Source organism: Poeciliopsis prolifica, unplaced genomic scaffold, assembly GCF_027474105.1.
Source record: "Poeciliopsis prolifica strain line A6 unplaced genomic scaffold, Auburn_PproV2 SCAFFOLD014, whole genome shotgun sequence".
NCBI classification, from domain to species: Eukaryota; Metazoa; Chordata; class Actinopteri; order Cyprinodontiformes; family Poeciliidae; genus Poeciliopsis; species Poeciliopsis prolifica.
In genome coordinates, this window is record NW_026562389.1 from 8,975,824 (window position 1) to 9,003,583 (window position 27,760).

Here is a 27,760-nt window from a genome sequence, read left to right on the forward strand (position 1 = left end):
AATGTGAATTAAGCTCCAACAATTGATGCCCAAAGAGCAGTTAACTCCTTATGTCAGTAGATGATTATTCAAAATGTAAAAATTAATACGTGTTTTTCTGACGTCAAAATTATTTGTTTTTTCACTAAATGTCTCGGTGGTAGTAACTGGTTCTGAAAACCAGCGTTCAACTCAGAGACTCATAGAACAACAACCATAAACGTTCACTCATACACAGGGACAATTTAGAGACAAATTGAACCAACAGTCATGTTTTTGGCATTGGAGGGAAGCTGCAATACCTGGAAAGATCCCACAAATGCATGGGGAAAACATATAAAGTCCATACAGAAAGACCTCGGGACCCTTTTGTTGCAATGCAATAGTGCTAAATGAATAAATACATTAAAAAAAACAGGAATTTTTAGTGTTCTCGTCAAAGTCCTCTACTGAATCTGATGATGATTCTGTTTCTTGATAAGAAGGCGATTCATGCTCCACACTTAATGCCTACTTTCTTCTTCTGCTAGAGTTAAAATATATAAAAATAATTCTACTCTAATTCTTGGCTCCTCTTCCCACTCCATGCAGATAGACATAAAAAATTGACTTAATAAGCGTGTTTCTTAGTCCTAGCCGCACAGGGGCGCTATTTCACTTACACTTCAACTTGCAGCATGTCTCGTCAAATCAGCGAAAATTAACCGGAAAAGAAGCCATTGATATTCAAGCAACAAACAAAAAGTTAACATTAAAAATATTTAAGCTAAATAAAACTCAGTTATGAATGTTACTAACTCAGATGCAGCGACACATTCAGTGTTTTGGCGGTTGGTTATGTTTAGAATAACCGAGTTATTTTATATTTTTGAGCCTTTATTCTGAAAGATTCCAACCGGAAGTTAGATAGCACCCGGTGTCAGTTAAGTTGATGCTGCAGCTAACAGCAAAGTTGTCTTCGGAACCGCAAAGAAAAGGCGGACTGGGTCTTCTTTTCTGACATTTTCATGTCGTCGACCGTCTGCTGGTGGTTTTCACGGAGGTCGAGATGAATCTAGGTGAGTTTTTCCTAACCTTCGGGAACGTTTCCCCCGCGTCCGTAGACCGTTACTAACAGTTTTGACTTGATTTGTTTCCAGATTTAAGCTCGGAATCCCATCTGAAGGAGAAGAAACAGCGGAGTTCGCCTGCGAAATCCCTTTAAAAGCGTCAGCGGTTTGTTTTTAGCTTCGCCTGTTTTTACCAGCGGGTCGGTTAGTTAGTTGTCGGTTTTAAGCGAGTTTACGCGGAGAAATCATGGCGTTCTTCGTGAAAAAGAAGAAATTCAAGTTTCAGACCCAGCTGACCCTGGAGGAGCTGACCGCTGTGCCTTTTGTCAACGGGGTTCTGTTCTGCAAACTGCGGCTGCTGGACGGAGACTTTGTCGCTACTTCTTCCAGGTACAGAAAAAAAAGCTGCAAAATGGCTTTTAAATGCTTAAAGAACAGCGTTTAAATGTCATATTACACTTTCAGATTTAGTTTTAATTAATGTTTGGAGAAATTCTGTGAATTATTCACTTAACCTCTGCAATGGCATTCAATTTAATTAAAAAATGCTTTATTTATCCGAAGCAAAAGTTAACTCAATCAAGTTATTTGGTGATGATCTCCTGTAGCAGTCTGTCATGCAGTGTGTCTGAAGAGGCTCATTATTGAAGACTGATGCTGTCAGCGAGCAGAGATTAGATTTCAGAATAGAAATATCTTTTTTTTTTGTCCTACATTGGGGAAATTCAGGTGTAACGGGAACAAAGTGAGAGAATTTGGGCATGCAGATTCACAAAAAGATGAAAGTATAAATATATATATTTAAAAAAAAAAACTAAGTCAAGAATAACATACTGTGCAGTCCAAAATGGTGCACTTTGTGCCAAAGGAATGTGCAACTGAGTAGGATAATAGTATAAAATGTAAAAAAAAGTGTATTTGGATGCACATTAAAATCAATAGACTATTTAGAATAATTAAAAATAAAACTGTTCACTGTAGTGAGCTAGGAACTAGCAAGCTAGGAACACTACAGTTCCTAGCTTGCTACTACTGTTATGATGCCCTTGTCTATTTAGAAAACATTTTACTATTGCTCCTAAGAAAAGAGTTAAAAACTAAAACACTCCCAACTTTGGCCCAACTAGTTATTAGGGTTAGTTAGTGATCACACTAATATGTACATTTGTTTGATCTGAAACAAAGACATCAGAAAGGGGCGAACACTTTCTTTTCCTCAATCTCCTGAGACTTCTTTACAAATTATATGTTGAGCCAAAAATAAAATTTAGTTGCAGTTTGTAGCAGAGAATTGTATCTTCTTTACCATCCTGTTCATTTTGTGGTGGCAAGATAAATATGGATCCTCATTCAGCCTTTTTCATCACAGCTCCAGGTTTTTTTTAATTACTGCTGTGATTGTATGTATATTAATGTTTACTCAAGTTATTTATTTATTTATTTTTTTTTGTGGTCCTTTCCTAAATTGTAATCAGCAGAAGAAAGTCTTGAAAGACATGTTTTCTTGTTTTTCCCCTTCTGAAGAGTGTCTAAAATAGAAAAATGTCATATTTAGTTATTTAAAAATGACTAGCCACTAATCAACTTGAAAAGGTAAAACATACATGTAAAAATGCCTGATAAGAATGATCAGTTTTGCCACAAATTATTTTGTAATCAAGCTTTTGAATCTTTAAATTTTGAGTGAGATTAGGCCACTGCATTAGAAACTGAGAAAAGCTGCATTGTTTGTTATTAATATTATCCAAGAATACTGACACCAAGTTGTCATAAAAAGGAGACACAAAACTGTTTTAAGTTTTCTTCCTTCCTCTAAAAGCTCAGTTTGAGTTTTGTTTGCAGGTTGTTGAGTTTCTGAAGCTCAGGCCGTCTATCGGAGAACTTTTACCTCTTGAGTCATGTTTAATCGCAGGGTGTAGCCATGTTAAGCCACCTCTTTGAGTCTCTGCACTGGAGCCTCTCATGAGCTTCCAGACTAAACACAGCTAAACTCAGCTCATAAGATCTGTGTTTACAAGCTTTTAACCTCCACTGAGATTAGCCAGATTGGGAAGATGACTCTCAGCTGGCCGATTCAGATCTTCCTCTGATCAGTTCCTAACATCTGCAGCTTTAGCCTCTTTTCCTTTGATTCTCAATACTGGATTTATTGCCTGGAAATATGTTTGCTATGCATCTTTTCACTGATAAAGTGACAGACTGATTTACTTGAGACTGTTTAATGTTTGCAGTCTGGCTCCGAAGGAAGCACAAGCACAGTTTTAAAATTTGTAAACCATCATCTCAAACAATTTCAAGCTGCAGAGGTGTCAATGTCATACTTGTTGTTTTATTTTTGGCCCAATCAATAAAAATAGAAAGTGAAAACTGGATAAAACAGGAGGTCATGCCACTAATTTGGTAGTATTTCACACATTTAACACAAATCAATAATTATTATAGACTTATCAATGTTGCTTATATCGTGCTAAGTTTTCCAGTCCTAAACTAAACCAAGAGAAAATGAGTAACTTAAATTTCAGATCTTCATGTCATGTGTTGGCTGGTTTCAGAGACTAAATCTGGCTTAAATATTTCCCAGCTGAAGCTGCAGTTTCAACAGGTCTTTGAATCGCATCACATCTTTTTCTGCCCAACCAAGCTGCGTCTGTGCATGTGGTGTCAGAGGTCGTCCTCCTCTCTCCTGGTTATGCAACGGCTCTGATTTCTCGCCCTCCCGACTCCGTTATCATCTCTGCTTCTAAAAACAAGGCGCTCTCAGAGGAGCGAGGGACGGCGCAGGGAGGCTCGTACGCAGATTAGGGTTATGTCACCGATCTGACAAACGTGGTCTTTGTATGACGGGCCTTGTTCTCGCCGTGGGTCGCGAATCGGGACCGGCGAACCACCGGGCTGTGAAAGAGGGTCACATGTTGGGAACGTGACTGACTGGTTCTCAGGGAAAGTTTTGTTTGGCTCCTCTGATCTCAGCCATCAGTATCACTCACTTTAGATAACGCAGCTGCTGCAGGTAAAAACACTCCAGATAATCCAACTGCACTCTTCCTCATTGGTTCTTAATATTTGTGTCTTTGCCAGAGCTCTGAGGAAATGAGCAATAAGAATCTGTAATCTGTAAGAATCTGTAAATCTCCTGTTGTATCCATGGATGGTACATAAAGGACTAATAGTCTGATTCTGATTTTCACTTTAAGAGATAGGAGCAGGAAAATGCTTCTGAAAATTTGTTTCCTTTTATGGAGCAGTTTTTAAAAGTTTGGTCTGTATTCCTGAAACATTGTTGTACATCTGTAACACTTGAACTAAATCAACCTAGGGCTTGACAATATGGCTGAAAAACATATCGCAATATAAGCCATTCATAACAGTCAATATCAGTAATTGATTAGTTTTTTTTTTTATACATCTGAAATACTACCAGTGACATGACATTCCTGTTTTTTCCCCAAAGTCTTTGCTCCATGCCATTTGTTTTTTTTTTGTTTTTAAGCAGTTATAAGGAGCAGCGGCAAAACGGTAAACTGTTTCTGCACCAGTTACAAGGTAACTAAAGAGTGAGTGAGTGAGTTGATTCCACCAACCTAGCTTAGCTGGTAGTTAGAAGTTGAGCAGCTAAAGTCTAATTCTATTGTGGCAAGAAGTATCTTCTTTCTTGACTGCCATGACATGCTAACATGTCAATTTCTGAGCACCAGAGACATATGTCACAGCAACATGTCATGTATGACACCATCAGTTGTTGACAAACACTGCTAATCCACCTCGTTTGCTTTTGCTGCTCCTCTTTAAATCTGCTTTGTTGCAGGGGGAGAAAAGCGCCTCCTTTGTTGCACTCAGATTTAATCTTTTTATAGACTTTTGTTCACGAGGCATTGCTTTTTAGGTCAATTATTCCCTCTGGTTTTGGATGTTGTGCTGCTGTAAGCAGTTTTGCTCTTTTATTTTTTATTTTTTCACCTTCACACAGTGACTATGGTTTCTTTTACACCTGGTTGCAGCTGATTATCTTCTCATAATCTCAGGTAATGCCACCAAAAAGCAGAAAAAGGAGGAGGAAGTTCAAGTCAACTCTCCCATCCATCACAATTTACAATGACTCTTTGAAGATACCTGGATGATATTAGTTATGACAATGTTTAATTTCCCTTTTTTAATAAATGAAGTATTTGGTAATTAAATTGAATTAACATGTGCTGATGGTATTAAGCTTGGCTTGCTCCAGGTTCACTGGTTGAGCAAAATGTCAGTTTTTTCCTAGATTTAATTGGATTTTAATTTTATTTCATTCACTCATTAATAAATATGAGCAGTTTATGTAATTACTAAAAGAAATCATTTACCTAAAAATAAAATTAGATATTCAACTCAGACCATTTCAAACACATTTCAAATACACAACAAAACATTCGCTCATTTAGTGAAACATTGCTTCATCTTAATCATTTTCAAATTTCATTTAAAAGCAGAGATTTAGGATCTTTATCTCACTTTCAAGATTATTTCATAAACTGACACCTTTAATTGAAAGCATCTTTCCATCATCGCGTTGTGAATCAAAAATAAAAAAATCTGTTTTCGCTTTACAAATCTGTTTTGAATTTTGCTTTTATGCGCTTTGTATGTAAATTTCTAAATATTTTACCCCATTAGAACGTGAAGTTTCAATACCTTTAACTTTGAAAAGGTTCATCATTAGATCTGGGGAAAAAATTGTGACTTTATCCAAGTTTTTTATTTTCTTGTACTGCATATTGAATGTTGATGTCTCTGCTCCATATTCTTAACTGAACCCTCTTCCATCTTTTTGGTTTGTTGAGTTAAAAGAATTTGAAAGTAGATTTTACTCCACATGGAAAATATTTTAAAACTGAAGTTATCAGGCATTTATCAGCACAGGAAGGAGTCCGTTGCATCCCGACAGCCACGTTCCCCAGCTGAAAATGTTTTCATTCTGTGCAGCTTTAAAAACAGATGGCCTCCATCTTGATTTGGCAGAAATTGGGCTCTGCTGCGACAGTATCTTTCCATTATCAGCACTCCTTTTCTAGTTGTCACACAATGAATGTTACATTTTGAACATTTTATAGCTTGGCTTTTTATTCTTGTTGATTCTGACATCTCAACACTGAACATTATTGTGCAGCACAGCTTGGCTATGGGAGGTAATTTTCTCTGGATCTGGGTTTATCCTGTCTGATGTGGAGATGAAATGACAGCCAAGGATTTTTTATTGAAGTTTTATAAAGACAGGAATGCTGGAATGCTTAGGAGAGGGAACGGTTGAGTTTTAAGAGGGTGAGCACAGAAAGTGAAGATCTCAGAAGAGTGTTCACCCAAATGTAAAAGTTTTTCTTTGACGTAAAAGCTGACTGTCAATAAAATCATCCTAAAACTTGTTGGAAGTTTTACAATATTAGTATTCAAGTAAATTAACATTGAATTCCTTATTTTTAAGTTGCCACTCCAGTTGCGGGTTGCTTTCAGTTGACGTTTGCCGGATTTGTTTCCCGGCAGCTCGTTCAGGATGTGCTTCTTAGGAGCCTCAGCAGGGCCGTGAACTTCTGGGTGGAGTTGGCACAGTGTCCAGACTGTCTACTGTTGACCTTTTGGGAAAATTTTAAGTGTCTTTTCCCCTCCATCTGCAAAACACAGTGGGGAACACAGTGGGGAAGGTTTTGGTCTTGTTAGATGGTGAGCTTCTACCAATGGTATTTATATAAAGCTGACATTTTGTCTTTTTTGTCATAATACAGTAAGAAAAATTAGTCAGTTTATGTTCTTTAGAGGGTTTTTGTGAGGGTCCCAAGTGGATCAACTCTCTAGCTTTTTAAGTTTTGGAGGTTTGTCACATTTCTGACGTTTCGTCCCTGTTGGAGTCTGCTTTAGTGGATCATTGGAAACAACCAGGAAGTCATCCCTGGAGGTCTTTTGTCCCTCGCAGTGTTAGACTGGGGGGAAAAAAAGAGTCTCTTTCCGAAGTCTCCAGACATAATCGAATTTTAATCCTGTGAGACGAGGAATGGGGCTCATAATGAAAAGCAGGAAGGATCCCAGAATGGGAGCGAGAGTTTGTCAGGGATCAACCGGGACGATCCGCTTTTTCAGCAGCTGTTTCCTGTTTTCAGCAGACTTTTCCAGTTGTTAGTGTGGGAAGGTGAGCGGGTTGTTTTGGTCTGGACCCGGCTGGTGCCTGAGCAGGTAATCAAAATGGACTTCCTTCCACACTGTAGCTTCCCAGGGAAACTGATTGTTAACACTGCTCTGCTCCGTGTTTGTATTTCTGCTTTGGATGAAACAGAGGAAATGGATCCTCTGACGAAACCTCAAAATCTTGATTTAGGTTCTGATGAGATGGAAAAACGTAATAGAGGTTTCCCTTTTATTCATCACACTAGCTATGTTCCTATCACAGATATGCACAAAACTTGGAGCTGGACAAAATGGCTGAAAATGTATAGGTAATTACTCATTAATTTTCTGTTTTAAATATCTAGAATACTGCCAAACTGGTGGCATGATCTTTCCTCTTTTATCCACACTTTTCACTCCACGCTGCTTTTTCTTTCATGCAGTTATGAAGCACAGTGGCAAAATCTAAACAATAATATTACTGTTTATCGCATAATTTTTGAGACAATTTCTCTGTGAGCTAAATTTGTAATCTTGACTGGCCCAGCGATGATGGCCGCTAAGCCTGAAAGGAGTGTTGCGTTCAGTGTTTGACAGCCAGTTGACCCTGGAAGGTTTGGAACATCCTGACTCCTCTCCCGTCCTGACGTCACCGCTGCAGGATCTCTGCGCTCTGCTCTCGGGTCATTTATCTGAGCCCCCAATGCGACCCGACCCAGCCGCGGCCTTCCAGAGCAGCCAGGATGGTAGATAAGGATCCCACACCGCCTGGCTGCTGACGTGATGAGTCATCACATGCTGGGGTCCAACATGGGGCCATCAGTCGTCACAGACAGCATGTTTACTTATTGCTCATTCAGGCCAGCGTTTAGTTCAAAGTAAACATGAATCCGGGGACTCAAGGGTGTCCAAAATGTGGCTCGGGGCCATTTGTGGCCCACTGAAGGATTTTTTGCGACTCTAACATCAGTTCTAGAAAAGAGCAAATCTGGTCTGCAAACATAAGTGGAGATGCAGATATAGGCCTGTCATGGTAACGCATTTTGCGGGATGATTAATTGCAATAAGCGATAATATTGTTGTTTTGAGAACGTTTTCAAGTACTATAACGGTAGTGGCATAGTAATGCAAGAACACATCCTCAAAAATCATTAAACTTTAAACTCTAATGAACATTTACCACTGGAACTGAAAGACATGTTAAATATACAAAGAAAATAAACAACAAACGACAAAATTATTTATGAAGTCTCTGTAGGCAAAGTTATCTTTCAGAAAATAGAGCTGGTTGAGACCAAAGCACCAAACTGAAGACTTTTATCATCCAATTTTTGGTGAAAAGATGGAAAGAAAAGAGAAAAATAAATTATAAATCATTCAAATGGAAATTATAGAGCTTGTTTAAATGTATAATGCTTTTTCAGACAGTACGTTTGTATTCAATTTTTAGCAATGGACCCAGTCAAAGTTGATCAGCTCTTTATTAGTGAACTTCCATCCCACATATTTTTGCCGCTGGTGAAGATTTTCCTTACGTCAACTTTTCCAGCAAGGAGTTTATCTTAACGTGAGTCTCCATGGTGCCTGCTCTTCTGACAGAAGATGCAGAAACTAAGTTGCTGTAAAGATTTCCTGGAATTCACCCGAAGATCAGAAAATAACAACCAACAAAGCAAAATGCCATTCAGGAGACTAGGAGAGAGAACAAACCAGCAGTTAAGCCACCATGAAGGGACAGGCAAGACTTTGTTTCTTAAAGTTTTTCTCTAAAATTCAGGGTTTGTAGTTGCATGTTTGGGCTCTGGGTGGATCAGTAGACGCCTTAATCCTAATCCATGTCTCTCCCACCACTTCCTGACTAATTACGGTTCAGCAAAAGCCAAAAGATTCTTTACAAAATAAATTAGTTGCATGTCAAACCTTGTCCTTCTTCACTGTTCTCCCAACATTGCTATTATTATGTTATCTCTCAAAATAAACAGTTGCCTCAAATCATTTTGTTTTTTTGCTTTCAGTTAAATTTACTTCTATAAATATTTTTGTTTTGATGAGTTGGAGCTCACTCACCGCTGCAGTTCTGATTTGCTTTCCTAAATTACTCATTAAAGGGAATTTCCATTTCCATATTTTCATGACGGACTGAGGAAGTCCTCCCTCTTCCTCTTCCTCAGTGATTAACCCCACAGTCAACATAAAAGACAACCATGAGGGGAAAAACCTGGATTTAAATCTACCAATTAAATATGTAATTGCTTCTTACAGTCAAAGCAACACGATGATGCTGAATAAATTAGTCCAGTGCAGAAGTACTTGTTCATTCACCGCCGTTTTCTAGCTGGAAAAATTGAAATTACTTTTCATAACTTTGGTATTAAGGGTTAGGTTAAACCACATAATCAGTGGAGCAAGTAATAATCTTTAAGAATTTGTCTGAATCTGCGCTGATGGAGAAAACTGTAGAAACTGAAAAAGAAACAACACATTAAGTATTTGTTTCACTTCACTGACAAATTTGTATTGTATTTTTAAATGCGGTGTTTCTGGTATTTGAATTAATACACTTTATACAGTATACAAAAAGCTAAACATGCAGCTACGATTTGTTAAGCTTTTATTGCAGTAGTATAATTTCACAAGAAATGTTTGAATAATTCAAGCTTTAGTGTCAGTCGTTTTGTTTCGTTTCATGGGGAGAAAGCATCAGCTAAATTCCTGTTGGCACAGTAACTGATATCATAATTTACTTTTTCTAAAGTTAATCAGAGTTTCTAGGAACTACAGACTGGTTAAACATAACTTCTTGTTTCCCAGGGGTATAAATGTGGTGTGACACAGAGGTCAGTTTCTTGTCTCTAACTGGACAAGGACTCATATTTAACTTGGCACTCCACACAGTTGGAGGAGAATAAGGCAGCTAAAACAAATCTCAGAAGCGCATTGTGGAGGAACTAGAGGATCTTGGAGATGCCAAGTCTCCACAACAACCATTAACTGTTCCATTAGGCAAAATTCACATTTTTGTCCTTCCATTTGGGATTCAAATGCTCATAAAACAGACCAAGCGCTTAAAACATACACCAGACTGCTTTTGGCAACAAGTTAATGTTTTATGAAGTCTAAAAAATGAGCCATTTCAAAAACTTCCTGAATGTAACATCACAAATCAGCAGGTACTGCCCGTTACCTACCAACTCCAGCAGAGCTCTGCTGCTACCCAGCTCCAACATGTTTGGCCAGCTGGTTTTATCACTGCATTCGCTGTACAATGGCTGCTGGAAAAGATGGGTGTTTTTATTGACTTACCATTTAGAAACCACTTGTTGCATTCTTGTTTGTTGTACAGGAGGCTCCATTTCTGCTTCTCAAAGATTTACAGTTGTATGATTGCATATCTGCTTGCAGCCATTTTTGCATGTGAGTGTAAACGTTGAGTTGTGGGCGTGGTCAGCAGGAGCAAATTTGGATTTAAAGTAACAAGAGGCCCTTAAACAGCTCATTCTGATCTGATCAGACTAAAATCACATTATCCAAGAATGATTGATGTGCAAAAAAAATTTAACAAATATGTTCGGTATAACCATAGACGTTTCTCAACCTGTTCAAAGAAGTGTTGTAGGTCACCGTTAACCATTGAGATCTGAGGCCAGATTCACCTTAAACCTCTGACTGCACAACTGCTGGTAAATGTTTCACCACAATCTACTCGGTTAAAAGCAGAGAGCAGAATTAAGGGTGGCAAACAGTTGAAAAATAAAGAGTCTCCTCCTCTTCCTCAGAGCTGCTGGCAGCTCGTCGATAGATTGCAGCGTGAGGTTTCCATGGAGCCTGAACAAAGCCATCTGGACTGAGGAATGTGGTTCGGGATCGCTCTGGCGTACACGCTGCGGAGGAGTGAAAGCATGGGGGTCCTGATAAGACCCCCACACATGTTTTTGTGGGTGTGCTGTTGGGTTTTAACGTCTTCTCAGAAACTCGCTCATTTCCCTGGAACAACGACTCATCAACCAGCCTCCCAAATGAGGGAAATTGCACGTGCTTTTGTCTTAGATTTGAGCTTTTGTTTTTGGGCTTAGTTTGGTTTTAATTTGTGTATACCAAGACTTTAGTTCATTTCATTTAAAAATTAAGGTTGAAAAAGCTTCTGGATCTTTTTAAATGACAAAAGCATGTGCTCTTAGAAAGCCATACCTCCAGAAAACAATTAAAAGAACTGAAAGACAAAAATAAGCCTATATCCTATCATGATTACGTTTCCTTCCTCTGGCAGGCTGAGACGACGGTAACCTGGAGTACATTTCCTCAAGTCGGGTTCCTCAGTGAACCGTCTGTAACGTGAAAACCAGACGTGCAAAACAGTTTTTATGGGTAAAATCTTCCCTTCTCATTGACAGATCTGCTCCTATAAAGTCTAAGGCATTTAAATGCAGCTCATGATTCAGCTGTGATGCATGACTCCAACTGGTTAAAAAGTGAGGAAAGAGCAGAAATGAGGTAAAAATCAGTGCATGTTGTTGGAGAGCTTTGGGGATAATGAATAACTTGAAGGGGGGAAGGGTGTGTTTAGAGCAGCTGCTGCTGCTCAGCCTGTTCATAACAACTTTCAATAGAAGAACCTCGACAGGACGAGGTCTCACCCGGCACGTCTTAATGCTCAGTTACCACATTTTTGCTGAAATCTGGTTGTTTTATTCATGGTTGATCACATTACTAATTAAACCCAGCAGCAATCAGATTTCTGTGAGAACTGTTTACATCCCCAAAGCGGCTCAAAAGCACAGAAGAAGAACGTTGACGTCACACAGCAGCGTATTGTTTACAAAAGTACTGATGGATGGAGGCATTTATAGATTGATTTCAAAGTTATTCAGCAATGGCAGCCAACAGCATCGTCACAAGATCATAACAAGTAGGAGGAAGCTAAGAAAAAGAAATCGCAACTCCTAACGGCATTTTGTAGAGCACTGACTGCAGCGTCTGCAGAGAAGTCTGTTTGGATGTGAAGTCAGACCCAACAGTGGTTAGATTATGGTGTGATGTGCTGCAATGACACAAACGTCTTACAAGTTCATAATTATAATTTTCAGACGTTGTTTACGTCCAAATTTACCGCATTTTTCTGGTGTAGAATTATGATGCGTCTCTCACTTCATGACATAAAAGTCAGGCGAAATGCAGCACAACACTTTAAAAACAGTGGGATGCAAATCAGATTTGCCATGGAAAAGTCGGGTACAGAAAAACCCCCAGCGGATTTGTATTGCATTTGTCTGTTGTGTGAACGTAGTTAGTCATTCAAAAGGTTGCAATCTGTCACGTGCATGTACAATGTTCCCCATTTATCTGAAAATTTGGACTAAAAATGAACTAAATTAAATCAACATGGTGTGGTTACAATTTTGCTTGTGGTGAGTAACCAGCAGCAGTCTGTAGACATTTCAGTATCGTGATTTTGTTTTTTTCTGCAAAATTTCCTGTCATTTATTTATATTTTTTTCAAGTATCTGATCGTATTCGATGTGAGCGGCTTCATTTGTGGAAAAATGAAAGCTAAAAATCTAAGCAGATATTAATTCGATGTAGTTTGAGAAACAATATTTCACTTTATATTAATAAAGAAAATGTATAAAAATAAATAAAATGCATATGATGAACTAAATAAATTTGGAAAGTAAATGCATAAAACGATTCTTAGTTGTATATTATTTGAGTTAGCTGATAGTTTGATGATTTCAGATGGTTTTATTGGCCAAAATTAGGTTACATTTATACTTATTTATCTTTTGAATATTTTCTTTGAAGTTATTAGTATTTTAGAGAGATTTTCAGCTATTCATGATCCACTGTCCTTCTTTAACCTTTATGAATACTGGAGGTCAACTGAATATTATTGGATTGTTATTGTGTAATTGGTGATTTATAGATTCTGTTTGGCTTCTGCAATGTGAAATTAGATTTGTTGTGGCTTGGTTCTAAACAGATAAACTAATGTTAATTAGTTTATCTGTCCAAGGAAATCCACTTTCCTAGGATTTGTAATTGAGCATTGGGGTGTTTCCCATTGTTTTCAATATAATATTCTAGGGACATTAAATTATCTTAGGATTTTAGTTGTTTTGCCTCTACTAAATCTACTAAATGTGATAACATTAATTTTCTGTAGTTTGATTTAGTTCTGTTCAACTCTTTGTTTTTTCCTTAATGTGTGTTTTCACTTTGTGTAAAGGATTAGTTTACAGCTGTAAGCATGTGGAGTCACTACTAATTAAAACACGTTTTCTCCTGGTTTGGCTTTAAAGGTTTAGGTTAAGCTGAGTAAACACCAGGTTTCCAGAAATGAAGGTTTTTCTTGCTTTGAAGATATCAGGTGGCAGAAAATCAAATTTCCGTGTTGTTCCACTTCACATTTTCCACTCTGCTCGTAAGGATCCAAAGCTGCTGCAGTGGTTTGCAGGACCTGCTGATCAGATTGGTTGTTGTTTTCAGGAAGGAGGTTTGTTGTCACACAGATTGACCACTTCCTGGCTATCATGATGAAATACTGTTGCTCACAGGCTTTTCTCACGAGGATTGTACAAATCAGTGTACACCGGATCCAAGACAAAGGCCACAAGGTCGCAAATCTCCACTTTTTAGTGTTTTGAATAATAAACTATATGTTTATGAGCTGCTGGTCTCAGCTCCATCATAGCTTAATTTTCCAGTTAACCTCCTGATTATTCCCGGAGGGGAGTCACTGACCCGCTGGCGATTACAGGAATAATTTAAGTGTTCGTGTTTGTTTGATGGAGATAGAAGAGATGTGCTGAAAACAGTTCCTAAACCGTTTTTGTTCTTTTTCTTTTCTGACAGAGAGGAAGTTCATGAGAACTGTGTCCGCTGGAGAAAGAGGTTCACCTTTGTGTCAAAAATGAGCGCCAACCCTCACACCGGGGTGCTGGATCCGTCCGTCTGCAGGGTGTCCGTCAGGAAGGTACGACGTCAAGCGGGAGACGATTTCTCACCTGGTGTTTTGCTTTAGAGGGAGAATCACATCAGTTTTAATATGGACTGAGGGACGATGTTATGGGCAGCTAGCTGAGCCAAGCTAGATTACACATTGTGCTGTGGATTTGTACATCATATATGTGCGTGTGGATAAAAATCTGGTGTTTAAATACTACCAGGGTTTTGCAGGAATGTGTTCAGGTTTCCTGTTTACGCTTTTCTATTTATTTGGATACATAGTTGTTTCTCCCAAATATTTTACCAAAGACATGGCATAAAAAATACATCCATCCATCCGTTTGTACATCCATTACAAACGGATTTACTGATATATTCATCATCTGACCTCCTTACTTCTATATTCACTTAATTACACTTTTTCTTGTTTTGCTCCATTTTTATCCTATTACTTATCCATCTCGTTCCTGTCTTGCCTACGGCAGAAACAGTCAGGAGTTTTGTGGTAGATGTTCTGCTGCTCGGTCTGCTGGAGCATTGTGTTGACTTTCAGTCGGTAACAGCAGGTTTGGATCTATTTAGGCAAAAGTTTCAGAGACATTTTAAAGCAGATGCTAAATCTTTCAACTTGCTCATTAAACACCACAGCAGGAGTCGTGTGTGTGTGCGCGTGCATGTGTGGTCTCAGCCTTTGATTTGATTGAAGGCCTGTAATGGGAGGCTGACTTAATCAGAACTGAATCACTGGGTTCATTACTGTCTTCCTGTTTTCCCTGCAGGAACTGAAAGGAGGAAAAGCATATTCGAAGGTAAGAGTTTCTGTCTGCCTTCTATAAACGTATAGAAACAGTTACAGATGGGCCCGTGTCCCCTCCTGTAAACCTTTATGTCATGTCACGTAAATATTAGCATTTCTCGCTGCGCTTTCACGAGTAAAACCTCCTGCTGGGTGCAAACATGAATCAAAAACCTGTCCGCCTTGGACTCACGCTTGCCTGGATGCTGGGAAAACATCCTGGCAGCTCCTCTCTGAGCGTGACGCCTCCCAACAGATGAGTCGCGTCTCATGAATGCAGCAAGGTCGATCCCCGCCTGGACCTGAACTCACGCCGATTCCTGGACGATGTTGCACGACAGGAACCGCTTCCTCTGTTTCTGCCCATTCTCCTTTTGGATTTCCTTTAGTTAAATTTACTCCACTTCCCCCCTTAGAGGTTGCACCTATGAAAACAGAAGCTCTGCTAAAGAAGGGGAAACCTGGGGGATGAAGAATGGGAACCATCAACTTTAGCCCAGTTGATTGGGGGGAAAAAACAGAACGCACAGCGTGGAAAACGGGTCGATTCCACCTGGCATGTTAAGGTCGAGCATGTTAAGGTCGTCTTATCTGGGGTATTTGTGTCAACGCTGGAATTTAGAAACGCCTGACCTACACTTCAGAGGTTTTAAACTGAGCAGCAAGCTTCACATTCTTGGCTCGTGAGAACTTTGACAGGGCAGGATTTATCCGGCAGTTTGATGTGGAGGAGCAGATCGGGTCGGAGTCTCCTGCTTTATCATCGGGATGAAAACTGGGCTGTGAAATTAACATTTTTATAAGACTTATCTTAAGTTTTTTTAGTAGGCCAAGATATATCAGCATCATGTTCGTAATTTGTTTTAACCTACCGATATTGATTTAAGTAAAACTGGGCTGATAATTAAATATGTTTTCTGAGCCAGTTTTATCTCTTAATCCCTAATTTTACATCCAGTTGTATCGAAACATTACTTGTGTTTATTCATTTTTTTATTTTTTGGGTCAATGAGATGTGAAATTAATTAGAATTTTGCACCTACATTATTATAAATGTGGGTATGATGCTAATTAGATTTACTTGGCACTTAAGGAATGAAATCCTCTTTATATCCAGTAAGTTGGTTATTTTATTGATATTGCTAATGCTCAAACAAGAATTTGAGCTCGAGTCAAAATATAACCTGACACAACTGTTACTTTTTCATTATGAATGTTTTAAATTTCATATAGAAGCGACATATCGAGTCGTGACTCACTCCAACAGCTGCTTTTCTTCTTCTACTGTAGATTAAATACAAGATGACAGACACTGTCCTCACTGCTTCAGGCTTTCATCAGATTATGTTATACAAACCAGACACTGGAAATGCTTTGAAAGGAAATTAGTCTCTTCACTTAGTCTGAGCAGAAAAGTAACGTGTTCCTATTTAATTCCAGATTTAACATAAAAAATGACAAAGTTCCACCTTTTAAAGACATCTTCAAGGTTAAAAATAAGCTGACGTGGTTCTTTTCGCTCCCTGTCATAAGCTAAAACTAGAAGCGTTGCTGTTAACGAAGTGAAATTACTCTGGCTGCTAAACACTGGGTGTCACAGGATTCTCCCGTTTTCTCACCATGTGCCTGAAATAGATGGCAGCGAAAGCCTCCATTAGTGAATCTAGATTTAACCGAGTCCAAACTCCTCTTCCCCCTCCTCAGCTGGGCTTCACAGACCTCAACATGGCCGAGTTCGCCGGTTCTGGCTCCACGGTGCGCTGCTGTCTGCTGGAGGGATACGACACCAAGAACACGCGGCAGGACAACTCCATCCTGAAGGCAAGATGGCGGACGGACAGCATGAAAACCGAGCATGTATAAAACATTACGGCCTCGTTGATAGTCACCAGTTTGAACAGGAACCAGTTTAATCTCTACCATGTCAAACTGATGACAGAGCTCAATCTGGACTGGTTTCCTAAGGTTTTTTTTTTATTTGGAGGGCCTGAACATGCCTGATTATAAAGATAAAATGCCTTGGCAAGATTCTTTGGGACTTTATGTGTTAAACCACGTCTGCTAAAGCTGCAATACGTAACTTTTATTACAAAATGTAAGTATTTGTTAAAATTATGTCATGACAGATGATTGATTAAAAAAAATCAAGCATCTTTATCTTCTCCCGGTGTTCCCAGTACTAACTACAGAAATATACGACGCAGTCAGAAACAACCAATCAGAGGCAGGAGGAGGGTCTTAGCGCTGTCAATCACTCACGCTCACCTCCTCCTACCACAACTGGTTCCATGGATGCTAATGCTAGTTAGCATATCCTCCAATGATGGCAGAGAAATGATTTTCCTGCATCAGCAAGTTGTTTTTCCACCTTTAAATATTTTTATTTTATTTTTTTATCATTCAGCATCAATCTAAAACTAGTCAGAAAACGTTTGTATTGTTCATTTTAGTCTTTAATAGATTTTAAATTAGTTTAAATTCCTCATGCTACAATAGTCTGTAGGATGAAAACCAGAAATTGTCTTGAAGTAGTTATATGGTCTCCATCCATTCAGGGAGGAGTCTGGGGCTCTGCAGCGCCACCTAGAGATCACCAGTACACTCTGCTCTAAAGTCAGTCCAGTCACATGAGCTTAATGCATATTCAGGTTTATTCTGCAGTTTCACTTTCTTTGACTGGACCGTTTTGTCCTCTAAGAAACAAACTTCTGCTCTACACAAAACCACATGAACTGATGTTTGAAAAAAATGACTGAAAAACAACTTTTATGATGTCAGGAAAGTGAAATGGAAGAAGTTTCTTCAACTGAGTCGTTGTTTTTTGTTACGTTTTTGCACCTTACAGGTGATCATCGGAATGACTCTTCTTTCTGGAGATCCGTGCTTCAAAACGTAAGTAGGAGCATGAATTCAGTTCTTCTCTGAAGAGACTCTGAATAATGATACAAATCCTTCCTGCTACTTTTTAAATTAACATTTTAAAGTCCTTGAGTCCATTTAAGTGTTATTTTACTGTTACCCCTCCATGTGTATCTAAAGCTTTTACAGAACTTGTTGGTTCTGCTGACGGCCTTCGTTAATCTGATCTCAGATTACATCAGGCGCCTGCGGAAAATAACCTGCAAATTTTATGTTTTTATGGTTTTACAGTTACTAACAAGAATTTACCTGAAATTAAACTTACGTTGCTTGTTTCTCTCTCAGAAACGCATTTTGTTTATTGAAACACCAAGGCATCAGTCAGCCTGTGAATCCAGTTGAAGAATCAAACCAGTCCAGATGTTTGTTTTGAATTATTCAAGAGCAGAAACGGTTTCTGGTTCTGGTTCTTACTGGGTCTGTTCTGGTCGAACACCTCAGTAACAACTGATCCAGTGTGAGTTTAGTGAATCAAAATGAAGACATGCAGTTTTCTGACATTTCTACTGTGTATTTTTTTCAGGATTTAAAGGCAACAATCAGATTTTCCTTTTTAAACGCGTATAATCTGAAGCATTTGCTGAAACAATGACTCATTTTTTCCTTCGTATCTGTTGAGGCGCAGCCAAACGCAGCAGCTCCCTCAGCTCCTTTAATCTGTTCCAGGCTGATAAAGCTGTTTTGTTTTTCCCCTCTGCAGCGCTCCAAGCACAGCAAAGTCCATCTCCATCCCCGGACGGGAACACACCCTGCAGCTGGACTGCAAGGGGGAGGGGACGGCCGAGGGAACCGGGCCAGCTGGAGGGGTTTCTCTGGGCCGGGCCTCCAAGCCTCGGCCTTCCATCATCAGCTCGGGTGGGAGTCGCTCCTCAAAGCCTCACGTTTCAGCAAAAAAGCAGAGGAACGGCTGTTTTCAGCCAGGTTTCACTCTGACATGGAGTTCAGTAGAGAAGAAGCATAGTTACTGAAAGGTCATCAGAGTTAACCTCAGCCAGCAAAATAACAGAAATTGAGAAAGCATTTCTGAAATGTTTAATGGAGAAAAACTAGAGCTATAGCATGTATTTATAAAACAAACCAAAACATAATATAGATATAACATCCTTCATTTTTGTGTCTGAGTCCATTTATTAACTTTTTGATCAGTTGACGTCAGCTGCCGGCAAAGGTGTCCATAATCCATAATAATAATCCGTAAACTCTCGTCTGTAAAATGGCGTCAGCAAAAAGCAAAAGTTGGACTAAATCGGCAGTCAGTTATTGTTCATCAATAATTTACTACATTTTCAGGAAATTGTGTCTTCTGTTGAGTATTTATGACGAAATAAATTTAAACATAATCACAACTCAATGCTTTGACCTTTTGAATTCTCAACCTACAAGATAAAAAGGATGAAAAAACTATGACTAACATTAATAAACCTAATCCAAAACTAAATAATTTTAGACCAATAATGGCTGATAAAAACTGAAATCTGTCAACGCAGGTCTTAGGTTTATCTCTCAGTCTTTGGACTCGTTGTTCTTCTGCACAGCGATGGATTATAGTAGAAACTAACAAACACACTCCAAAAACTAATTTAAATTAACTCAGCCACACAAACAAAAAGTCACAACAAAATAAAACTAAACTAAAACTATGATAACCCTGATGTAAACAAAGCTTTGGTCGAAGATGCAGAAATGTTTTGTTTACGGTGAGAAAAGGCATCATCAGTGTCCCATACATGGCAGGCTGAGTGGCTGCATTAAACTTTTCATTATTTTCAGCTTCTAAACTGAAGAATGTATTTAATCTGAAACTTTTCAGTAACTGCACATTCAATCTAAAACATGTTTTTATTTTTCTCAGTATTTGGAAGTTTAACTTTAGATCTGCTTGCAGAGAAATTTCTCTTTGTGTGTATATATGCATATGTGCGTATGTGTATTTTTTAAACAAGGTTTATTTCCACGTACAGATACGTTTTTGCGTTTCTTAGGCATGCCAGGTCAGTGAAGACATTTAAAAACATCTTTCCCCAAATTATTTAAAATCTGAAAATGATGCAGAAAGGACATAAAAACCTTTAAAATGGAGTTGGAACAAGATTTTTTAGCTTGTTGTGGAAAATAAAGAGGAAACTGTCTCTGTTTAAGATTGAAACCTTCTTGTGTTGAAGTCAAACAGTACTTAAAGTTTTATAGTGAACAGAGTAATTATTTTAACGAGTTGGTTAGAACCGGGCCGGTTCTCAGTCTGGTTCTGCAGTCCTGAGGCTGATCGCTCGTTGTTCCTACCCACACTGAGCTGACTGATCCGTTTGCTCCTTCAGGCCTGCTGGACGACTCCGAGCCCAACCAGAACCAGTCCAGTCCGACAGAAGTCTTCCAGTCTGGTCATTCTCGTAACTCCAGCTACGCCAGCCAGCAGAGCAAAATCTCAGGTAGGAAACCCACTAGCAGGTCCGACGCCTCGGTTCTGTTGGTAAATACTGGACTTCCTGAAGAACCTGGAATCGTCCTGTGGAGTCTGAAAGGCAGAAAATGTGTAAAAGGTCTGGATTATAAAAATAAAACGAACTGCTCAATTTCTAAAAACAAAGTACTTTTATTTAAATGTATAAATATGTAAACTATACCACTCCATCTTTGATTGATCATCAGTTTCAAATTATTGAAAGACCGTTTCAAAATCCACAAATAAATGTTTCACTACTTTTTTGTGTTTCTAAACATTAAATACAATTTTCAAACTGTAAAGTTGAAATGTCAGCAAGCATTGAACAAGCGTAATGTTGTATTTAGCATGGATGCTACAAATAACAAAGTGAAATTACTCTGGCTGGGAAACTATCTATTTTGTTGCATTTTAGATAATAAAAGTTTATTTTCTTATTTAGGTTGAAGTAGGCAAACTTTGCACGCTGCAAAAGACAAAGTTTTTGATGAATTCTGAAGAATTTCAGTGCATTTCAACGGAGCTGAGATTTGCATTAAAGTACAAATGTCTCAAAAATCCTAAAAGCCAAAACATAAAATGTTTTGATAAATAAATTGTTGAATTCGGTCGAAGTATGCAGAGCTCGGTAAGTACAGAAAAATGTATGGAAGACGGAAAAATGAAGAGAAACATAATCTGAAGTGAAAATGCTGAATGCAAAACAGAAAATACTGAGCAATTATTAGAAATAAAATTAAAAAAATTGTGTTAACGCTGTCAGAACATTAGTTTAATTCTTTACTTTCTCACTGTGTAGAATAATGTGATTAAACCACCATGTCACTAAATTAAAAACAGATTAAATATTCCAGCGCTTTTTCATGTATTTTTTACATGTCTAAAAAAATTTGAGACATTTTGCAAGATGTTTATAATGTGAACAACATTGTATTATATCTTGATTAACAACAAAAAAATTTAAAATAAACCCAGATCAACTTGAACCGTTAAGTTTGCTGTCCTGGCCTAATTTCTTCTTCTGCCGTCCTGCAGGCTACAGCACCGAGCACTCCTGCTCCTCCAGCCTGTCGGATCTCACGCATCGCAGGAACACCTCGACAGGAAGCAGCGCCTCCGGAGGCCTCTGCTTCACCGCCGACCCGCCAGCAGAGGGCGACAAGGACACAGGACGTCCGGAGAGACCCCCAAGACCCCCACGGCCCGTTCTGCCCCCAAACCGACCCCTGAGGTACACACTGAGAGGAGAGTCCTAAAAGCAGATAAAACAAGGAATGCTTAATTAACGTTTTAATTAACTCCGTTTATTGGACGATTTTCCCATGGTGAATCCTAAGTGCTGCTACAAGCCGTCTTTGATGAACGTGAATCCTCCCAAAATGTCTTTTTTTTTTTTGTTCAGTTAAAAGAAAGACATTTATTTGCTTTATAAGGCAGAGATGCACAAAATACTGGAAGTTTATAGATGTAATTAGTTCTGCAACTAACGATTAATTTTGTGATAGAATTAGCACATTCTGCAGAGTTTGTATTTAACCACTTAAACTTTCATATACATGTTAGAAATACATTACAAATGTGAATAAACAAATAATAAAGCTCCTTTTATTGTGTAAAATACAATAACATGGCTTTCCTCTAGATTACGCTTGATAATTTGTAACCAAACTATCAAATACTAACTGAATTAGTGAACCAGATCACGATTAATCTGGTTAGTCGTTGCAGTGTCACTATAGGCAGTGGAATGTCCTGCAAAAAGCTGAATTCTCCTCTAAAAACATTTATAGCATCTTATTTGATCAGGTATGCCTTTACGTGTGTTCATACAGTTGGCGCTACCTCAGCTGCTAGCGGCTGCGGCCTCATGGTGTTTGTTCTGTACTTCAGGAGGAAGCAGGACTCGGTGGAGAGTCACCCCACCTGGGTCAACGACACCCGCATCGATGCCGACGACATCGTGGAGAAAATTGTCCAGAGTCAAAACTTTGCAGATATCAACAACACCGAAGGTACAGAGGGAGTGTTTCTCTGTTTTCTCAAGAAAACATCTGGAACTTATCCCAAGAAAATCATTGGGAAAAGGTTTATGCAAAAGTCCGCTCTCTTCTTCCTCGTCACTTTTCTATGAAGACCAGTTGGAAACCAACTGGTTTCCAGTGAAACCAGAGTTGGTTTCACTGGATTTTATTCAGGGGCATCAAAGTAAGGGAACTGAGTACAAATGGCCACCAAAAATGGAATGTTTTTAATTGTAAAACTGTTTAAAAAAACTTCATCATGACCTTTTCACTTCAGTATTTACTTTAGGAAACTGTTCTAGGTGTCTGAGCACGTTAGCTGGGTTGTAAATGCATCTTTGCGTGTAAAACATGTTGGTTGCAACCTTCAGTGACCCAACAGATTAGAACCTCACCAGAGAGAAATGAAAGCTTTAGAAATGCCTGAGCACTGAAGTATGCTAATTTCAGTTTCCCTGCTGGTTTCTGTCTGTTTCTGGCCTCCAGACAGCAACCTGCGCCTGTTCGTCAACAGAGACGGAACCACGGCGCTCAGCAGCATCCGACTGGGAAACAGGTGATACTTCCTGCTCTCCACTCGTCACACTTTCCTTTCATAACCACCAGAAAGCAGATGAGGCTAGAGCTCTGCGGCTAGAGCTGCGTTGCTAGAGCTCTGCGGCTAGAGCTGCGTTGCTAGAGCTCTGCGGCTAGAGCTACGTTGCTAGAGCTCTGCGGCTAGAGCTACGTTGCTAGAGCTCTGCGGCTAGAGCTGCGTTGCTAGAGCTCTGCGGCTAAAATTGTCCGGCTAGAGCTACGTCGCTAGAGCTCTGTGGCTAAAATTGTCCGGCTAGAGCTACATTGCTAGAGCTCTGCGGCTAGAGCTACGTTGCTAAAGCTGAACAGATGGCAGTTTCTTTAACTTCTCGGTTCAGTTGTTCTGGTTTATTTGTGTTTCGTAAATATGTAAGTGTCCATCCGTCTGTCCATCAGTTCTTTTGTCCTTCCATGCATACATTCATAAATAAAATGACTAAAATAATAGAAAATCTCATTCAAATTAACTGACATCTGAGAAATGTATGTATTTCTGACTTGTAAAATGTTGAATGTGGATGTTTTTTTTTTCTGTTTTTCGTTCCCTCTTTTGATTTAATTTTCCAGCAGAAACTTCAGGGCTTTAACCCGCTCCTTCACAGATTCTCATTCTGTTTTTGTCTGCAGGGTTTCTGCCGGCGGCTACGAGCCGGTGGTGATCGAGAGCCACTAACTGGCCCCCTGCTGTCTCACTGGTTTTACTGGAGCTTCAGCTGGTCTGACGCCATGAGAGGAAAGCCTACGTCCGTTTGCACTTTATGTCCAGTTTGTTGCAGCATTGGCCTGCGCTCTGTTAAAGCTGTATCTTTGTGATATTGAAGGGAATGCACAAAATGCTCCTCACTGTGTGTGAATATGTTGCAGGGATTTCCAATGAAGACGTACAGAGGTTTCAGATATCCTCCATTTTGTCTGCAGCTTGTTGTTAAAAGTGAAAGACGATAAATAAGATGAGAAAAGCTCAAGAGAGGAACAATCGACTGTTTAACAGAATAGGAAACAAACAGCCACCAAAATTGTTGGTTTCCTGTCGACAGAAAAACTTTCTCTGATTTTTTTGTGTTTAATAAATCAGGAGTGCAGCTCTGTGACCCGATCAGGGGAAACGTCAGAGGGCTGACAAAAGCTCAATCTGCAGATTTAAAACTGACAGTTCAGCGTTTTTCCATCGATTTCTCCTCCCTTCAGTCAGGAAACCTTGTTGCTTTTCTTGCAGCCGAAACGTTGCCACTATGTTTCCTACAGCAGAGTATCAGGGCCATCGTAGAAAAGAAATTAACAAGTTTTAGAATGGGCTCAAAACGTTTCTGGAAAAAACAAGAAACTTTCTGAACTCCAAAAGACAAAAATTTGTGAGAAAAAATCTAAGAAATTTCTAAGGTGTTTTTTTTTTTTTTGGAGAAAAATACTTTATTTTTAAAATTTAATATAAAGTTTCATTGTTTATTTGAGATTAATCTAAATTTTTTCTTTTTTTTTCTAAAAAGTTTCTGAGTTTAATCTCAAAATTTGTTATTTTCTAGGAAGCTTTAAGCTTTTCAAACTCAGAAATTTTCTTTCAAAAAATTAGAAGATGTTAGTTTTGTCAGCAGAAAGCCTTTTTTCTATCTGCAATGGCCCTACCACTAATTACCTACTTGAATCAATGGGGAAAGGCTTGAATCACTTCTCCTGATCTGAATCTTTTCTTTGTGGCCTCAAACACTCGGCAGCGTCTTCGATTTCTCCTAAATGTCAGTGACGTTCCTCTGAAAAGGCTAATCTGTAATCCTGCTGGTTTTGGGTTCAGATTTACAGCCGAGTTGCAGCGTTTCACTGAAACAGAATCAAAAATACTTGGATCCAGTGGGAAACCCCCACTTCAACACTAAAAGTTGAGGATAAATGGTGATGTTGTCCTCCCTGTTGATCAGGGGAATCTGTGCCTTTAAGTTTTCTCTCTAATGAGCCGAAAGCATCATGAGAGCAGCCGTAGGATTTGAGCTTATGATGGTGAGGAGAGAAATATTCAGCTTGTTTTTTGTTTTGTTTTTTTCCACACGCTGCTTCATTTCCAGGAAGGATTAACCAGAAGAAATCGGTTCTGTTCGGCTGGACGAGTCGCTTTTCTTTGCAGAGAAACGTCTGGTCTGAAGAATTTTCTGTTCAGCTCTTTGCTGCCCCCTGGTGGGGCGACGACGTGTTTACTGTGACGTTTTCAAACGTGACTGAAACAGGAAAGATGGAGTAAATGTGTCACTGATGGCTCCAAACAGAAAGGAAGTGATTGTTCAGGACCAGCTGGCTGGTTCGGGTTCTTCGCTTCTTTTCCTGCAAATTATCTGAAAATGATAACAAACTTTTAGTTTGTTTTGAGGATTAAAATCCACTTTTTCTTATTGTGAGAAGCCCCTAAAGTATTCTTTAAAGCCCACACTTGTACCGTTTCTAAGTGAGAAAATGTTCAAAAGCTCATAAAACAAAATGATCTTTTCAAAAGGTTTAAAAAGTGAAGATTTTTTCTTTTTTCTTTTGATTTTTAGAATTTAAAAAATGACTTGTAAGTCTCCCTGAAGCCGTTAAATCTTCTACTCTACAGAAAAGTTGGGTTTTAATCCTTGTTCTGTGATCCGTTCAGTTTCTTCCTCGTTTCCTGTCCAGTGCAGCTCGTCTGTCCAGCATCGCATGCTAAAGAATCGCACCGTTAGTTTTTCTCACGTTTTGGGGATGAACCACTGAAAGTTTAGTCTCTTTGGGTTTACATCACCGCCTCGTTTTGTTTTCTTTTAAAGCATCTATTTAAATATTTTAGTTTTTTTCCTCTGGAGGTTGTTATAAGCTATGCACACACCTCGCCTCCCTGAGCTTTTGTTTTTCAGTTCAGTGATTCTAACCAAGGATTTTATTATTACTAATTTAGTTTGACTTAAATTTTATAGAAAACACAGTTGGAACTGAATTTTCAGTTTCCAAATGGTTTATTTCTTTCTCCAACATATATTTGCGCAGAAATTACATATAAACAATAAAAATGCTAATCTGAATTTATGTCTGATTGTTTTTCTTGGAATCTGACTGATTTGTTGTTTGCTGTAATATTTGAAAGGATTTTTTAAAATCACAAGATTAACAATAAAAAAAGTTGGTTTTGAATTTAAAAAGCTGCAGACTTGGAAACTGCAGAAGAGGATTAGAGATAAAAATAGTTTTTTTCCCCCCAGAATTTTGAGATCTGAGAAATAAAAAAATAAGGTGTAAAAATAAATTTTGAGCAAAATGTTAATTTTGAGAAAAAAGTCAAAATTCTGAAGAAAATTCATTTTAAGAACCTTCTAACAATAATTTTGAAAAAATTAATAAAAACCTAATATTTTTGTGTTCTAACCAACCACCAGCAGAGGGCGCTATACACAAGGTTCTGTGAAATTGGTAAAAATCCATCATAAATTTTAACATTTGATTTGTTTTTGTCTCTCTTTAAAAAAAAAAAGCTGAACATAGAGATTACAGTTGGTTGCCTTAAACTTGTATAAAGATTAAATACATTTAGATTATTATTAAGAAAAGTTGATTAAATGCACTAATCATGTTGCTGATTCATTGGGGATTTTTTTAAATGCATAAATCCTCTGGGGAAATTGTCATAAAATTTGTGATAATGATCAAAGTCATCAAAACTAAGAAGCATGTAAAATAGTAATGGAGCTAAATAAGATAAAATGGTAATCTGAGAACAGTCTGCAGTTTGGTATTGGAAGCGAGACTAAAAGCAGACATAAAAATGTGCTAGTTTTTTATTTTTTTCGAAATGCAGAAATTAAAAACGAACAAAAGAAAATTCTCAAAACAAATAGTATTAAAATACAAACTGTTCATCTTTAAATAACTACTGTGCACCTTTTTTATTCCTTTTCAGTTCCAAACACAGTGACCTAAATGCTGCTTTTATTGCTGCAGACTCACTAAATGTCTTATTTTCTTAAATAATCACGTGGCAAATATTTATTTAATGGAGAAAACACATCTGGATGTGTATTACACAAGAGTTCAGCAAAAGTTTCTTCCAGTTTAATTTGCTTATGCATGGAAAAAAACCCATCTTAACTCCACTTCTGTGTAAAGTATGCAGATTCAGACTTCTTGGAACAGTCTCACTGTTCGAAGTGAAGAGTACTTCTATGAATCCAAAAACACTTTAAAATCCAGAATCTTTGGTTTTTCAGGCAGACGAACTCAGCAGGTTGCAGATTCATCTGATTTGTTGCGACTGGTCCCACAGGACGAGTTTCAAATCACTGAAGATTTGAACTTTTGAACACCGATTCTTCGAACCAAGTTTGTGTTTCAGCAACACGGCAGTTCAAAGTGTTTAACGTCATACAGTGAAACCAGTGAAGTAATATTTTGTCAAATCCCATCAGAATCATCGCTGCTTATCTATTATGTTGATTGATGTTCCAGTTATAATGAATCAGAAGTCTAGATGTTTTGGCTGAGTTTTAGTGTTCTGGAAGTTTGTTCCAGATTTGTGGTGCATAGAAGCTGAATGCTGCCTCTCCATGTGTGGTTCTGGTTCTAGGGACGCAGACCAGAACCAGAACCAGAGGAAGAACACCTGAGGTTGCTATGACAACTGCAGGTCTTTAAATAACGTATGGTAGTGATACTAAAACACGCAGCTAAAGATAAACGCATGCCTGCGTTTCTCAACATCTAGATGGAACATTTAATCCTGGAGATGTTCAGGTGGCAGAAGGCCGACTTTGTAACTGTCTGTATGTGGCTCTGAAGGTTCACACCCAGATTTCTGTCTGTCTCTGCGTTTCATCTGCTGATCAGAGCAGGCCTTGTGGCTAACACCTTCAAATGATGACAGCTTTGGACATTTTGATCTTAACCTTCAGACAGTCCCTGTAACTTGCAGTTAGGC

The 27,760-nt window shown here is 38.6% G+C and overlaps 1 protein-coding gene across 1 annotated transcript; it reads left to right on the forward strand.

The window, feature by feature from the left end:
- Positions 1–869: 869 nt before the first annotated feature.
- Positions 870–25,874, forward strand: eeig1a (estrogen-induced osteoclastogenesis regulator 1a). Its single transcript, XM_055039658.1, has 12 exons — positions 870–1,037; positions 1,119–1,418; positions 14,007–14,127; positions 14,879–14,908; positions 16,600–16,716; positions 17,741–17,787; positions 18,515–18,669; positions 20,130–20,240; positions 21,290–21,485; positions 22,145–22,266; positions 22,762–22,831; positions 23,479–25,874. The coding sequence occupies exons 2-12, from the start codon at positions 1,276–1,278 to the stop codon at positions 23,522–23,524; spliced, it is 1,158 nt and encodes a 385-aa protein (XP_054895633.1). The 5' UTR covers positions 870–1,037; positions 1,119–1,275; the 3' UTR covers positions 23,525–25,874.
- The last annotated feature ends 1,886 nt before the right edge of the window (positions 25,875–27,760 follow it).

What these genes read in the sequence shown, in the direction of transcription:
- eeig1a (XM_055039658.1), top strand. Translation starts at nt 1,276, where the DNA reads ATGGCGTTCTTCGTGAAAAAGAAGAAATTCAAGTTTCAGACCCAGCTG. An exon ending in AGGACAACTCCATCCTGAAG is followed by an intron (nt 16,717 to 17,740) that starts GCAAGATGGCGG and finishes TGCACCTTACAG; the next exon opens with GTGATCATCGGAATGACTCT. An exon ending in AGCATCCGACTGGGAAACAG is followed by an intron (nt 22,832 to 23,478) that starts GTGATACTTCCT and finishes TTTTGTCTGCAG; the next exon opens with GGTTTCTGCCGGCGGCTACG.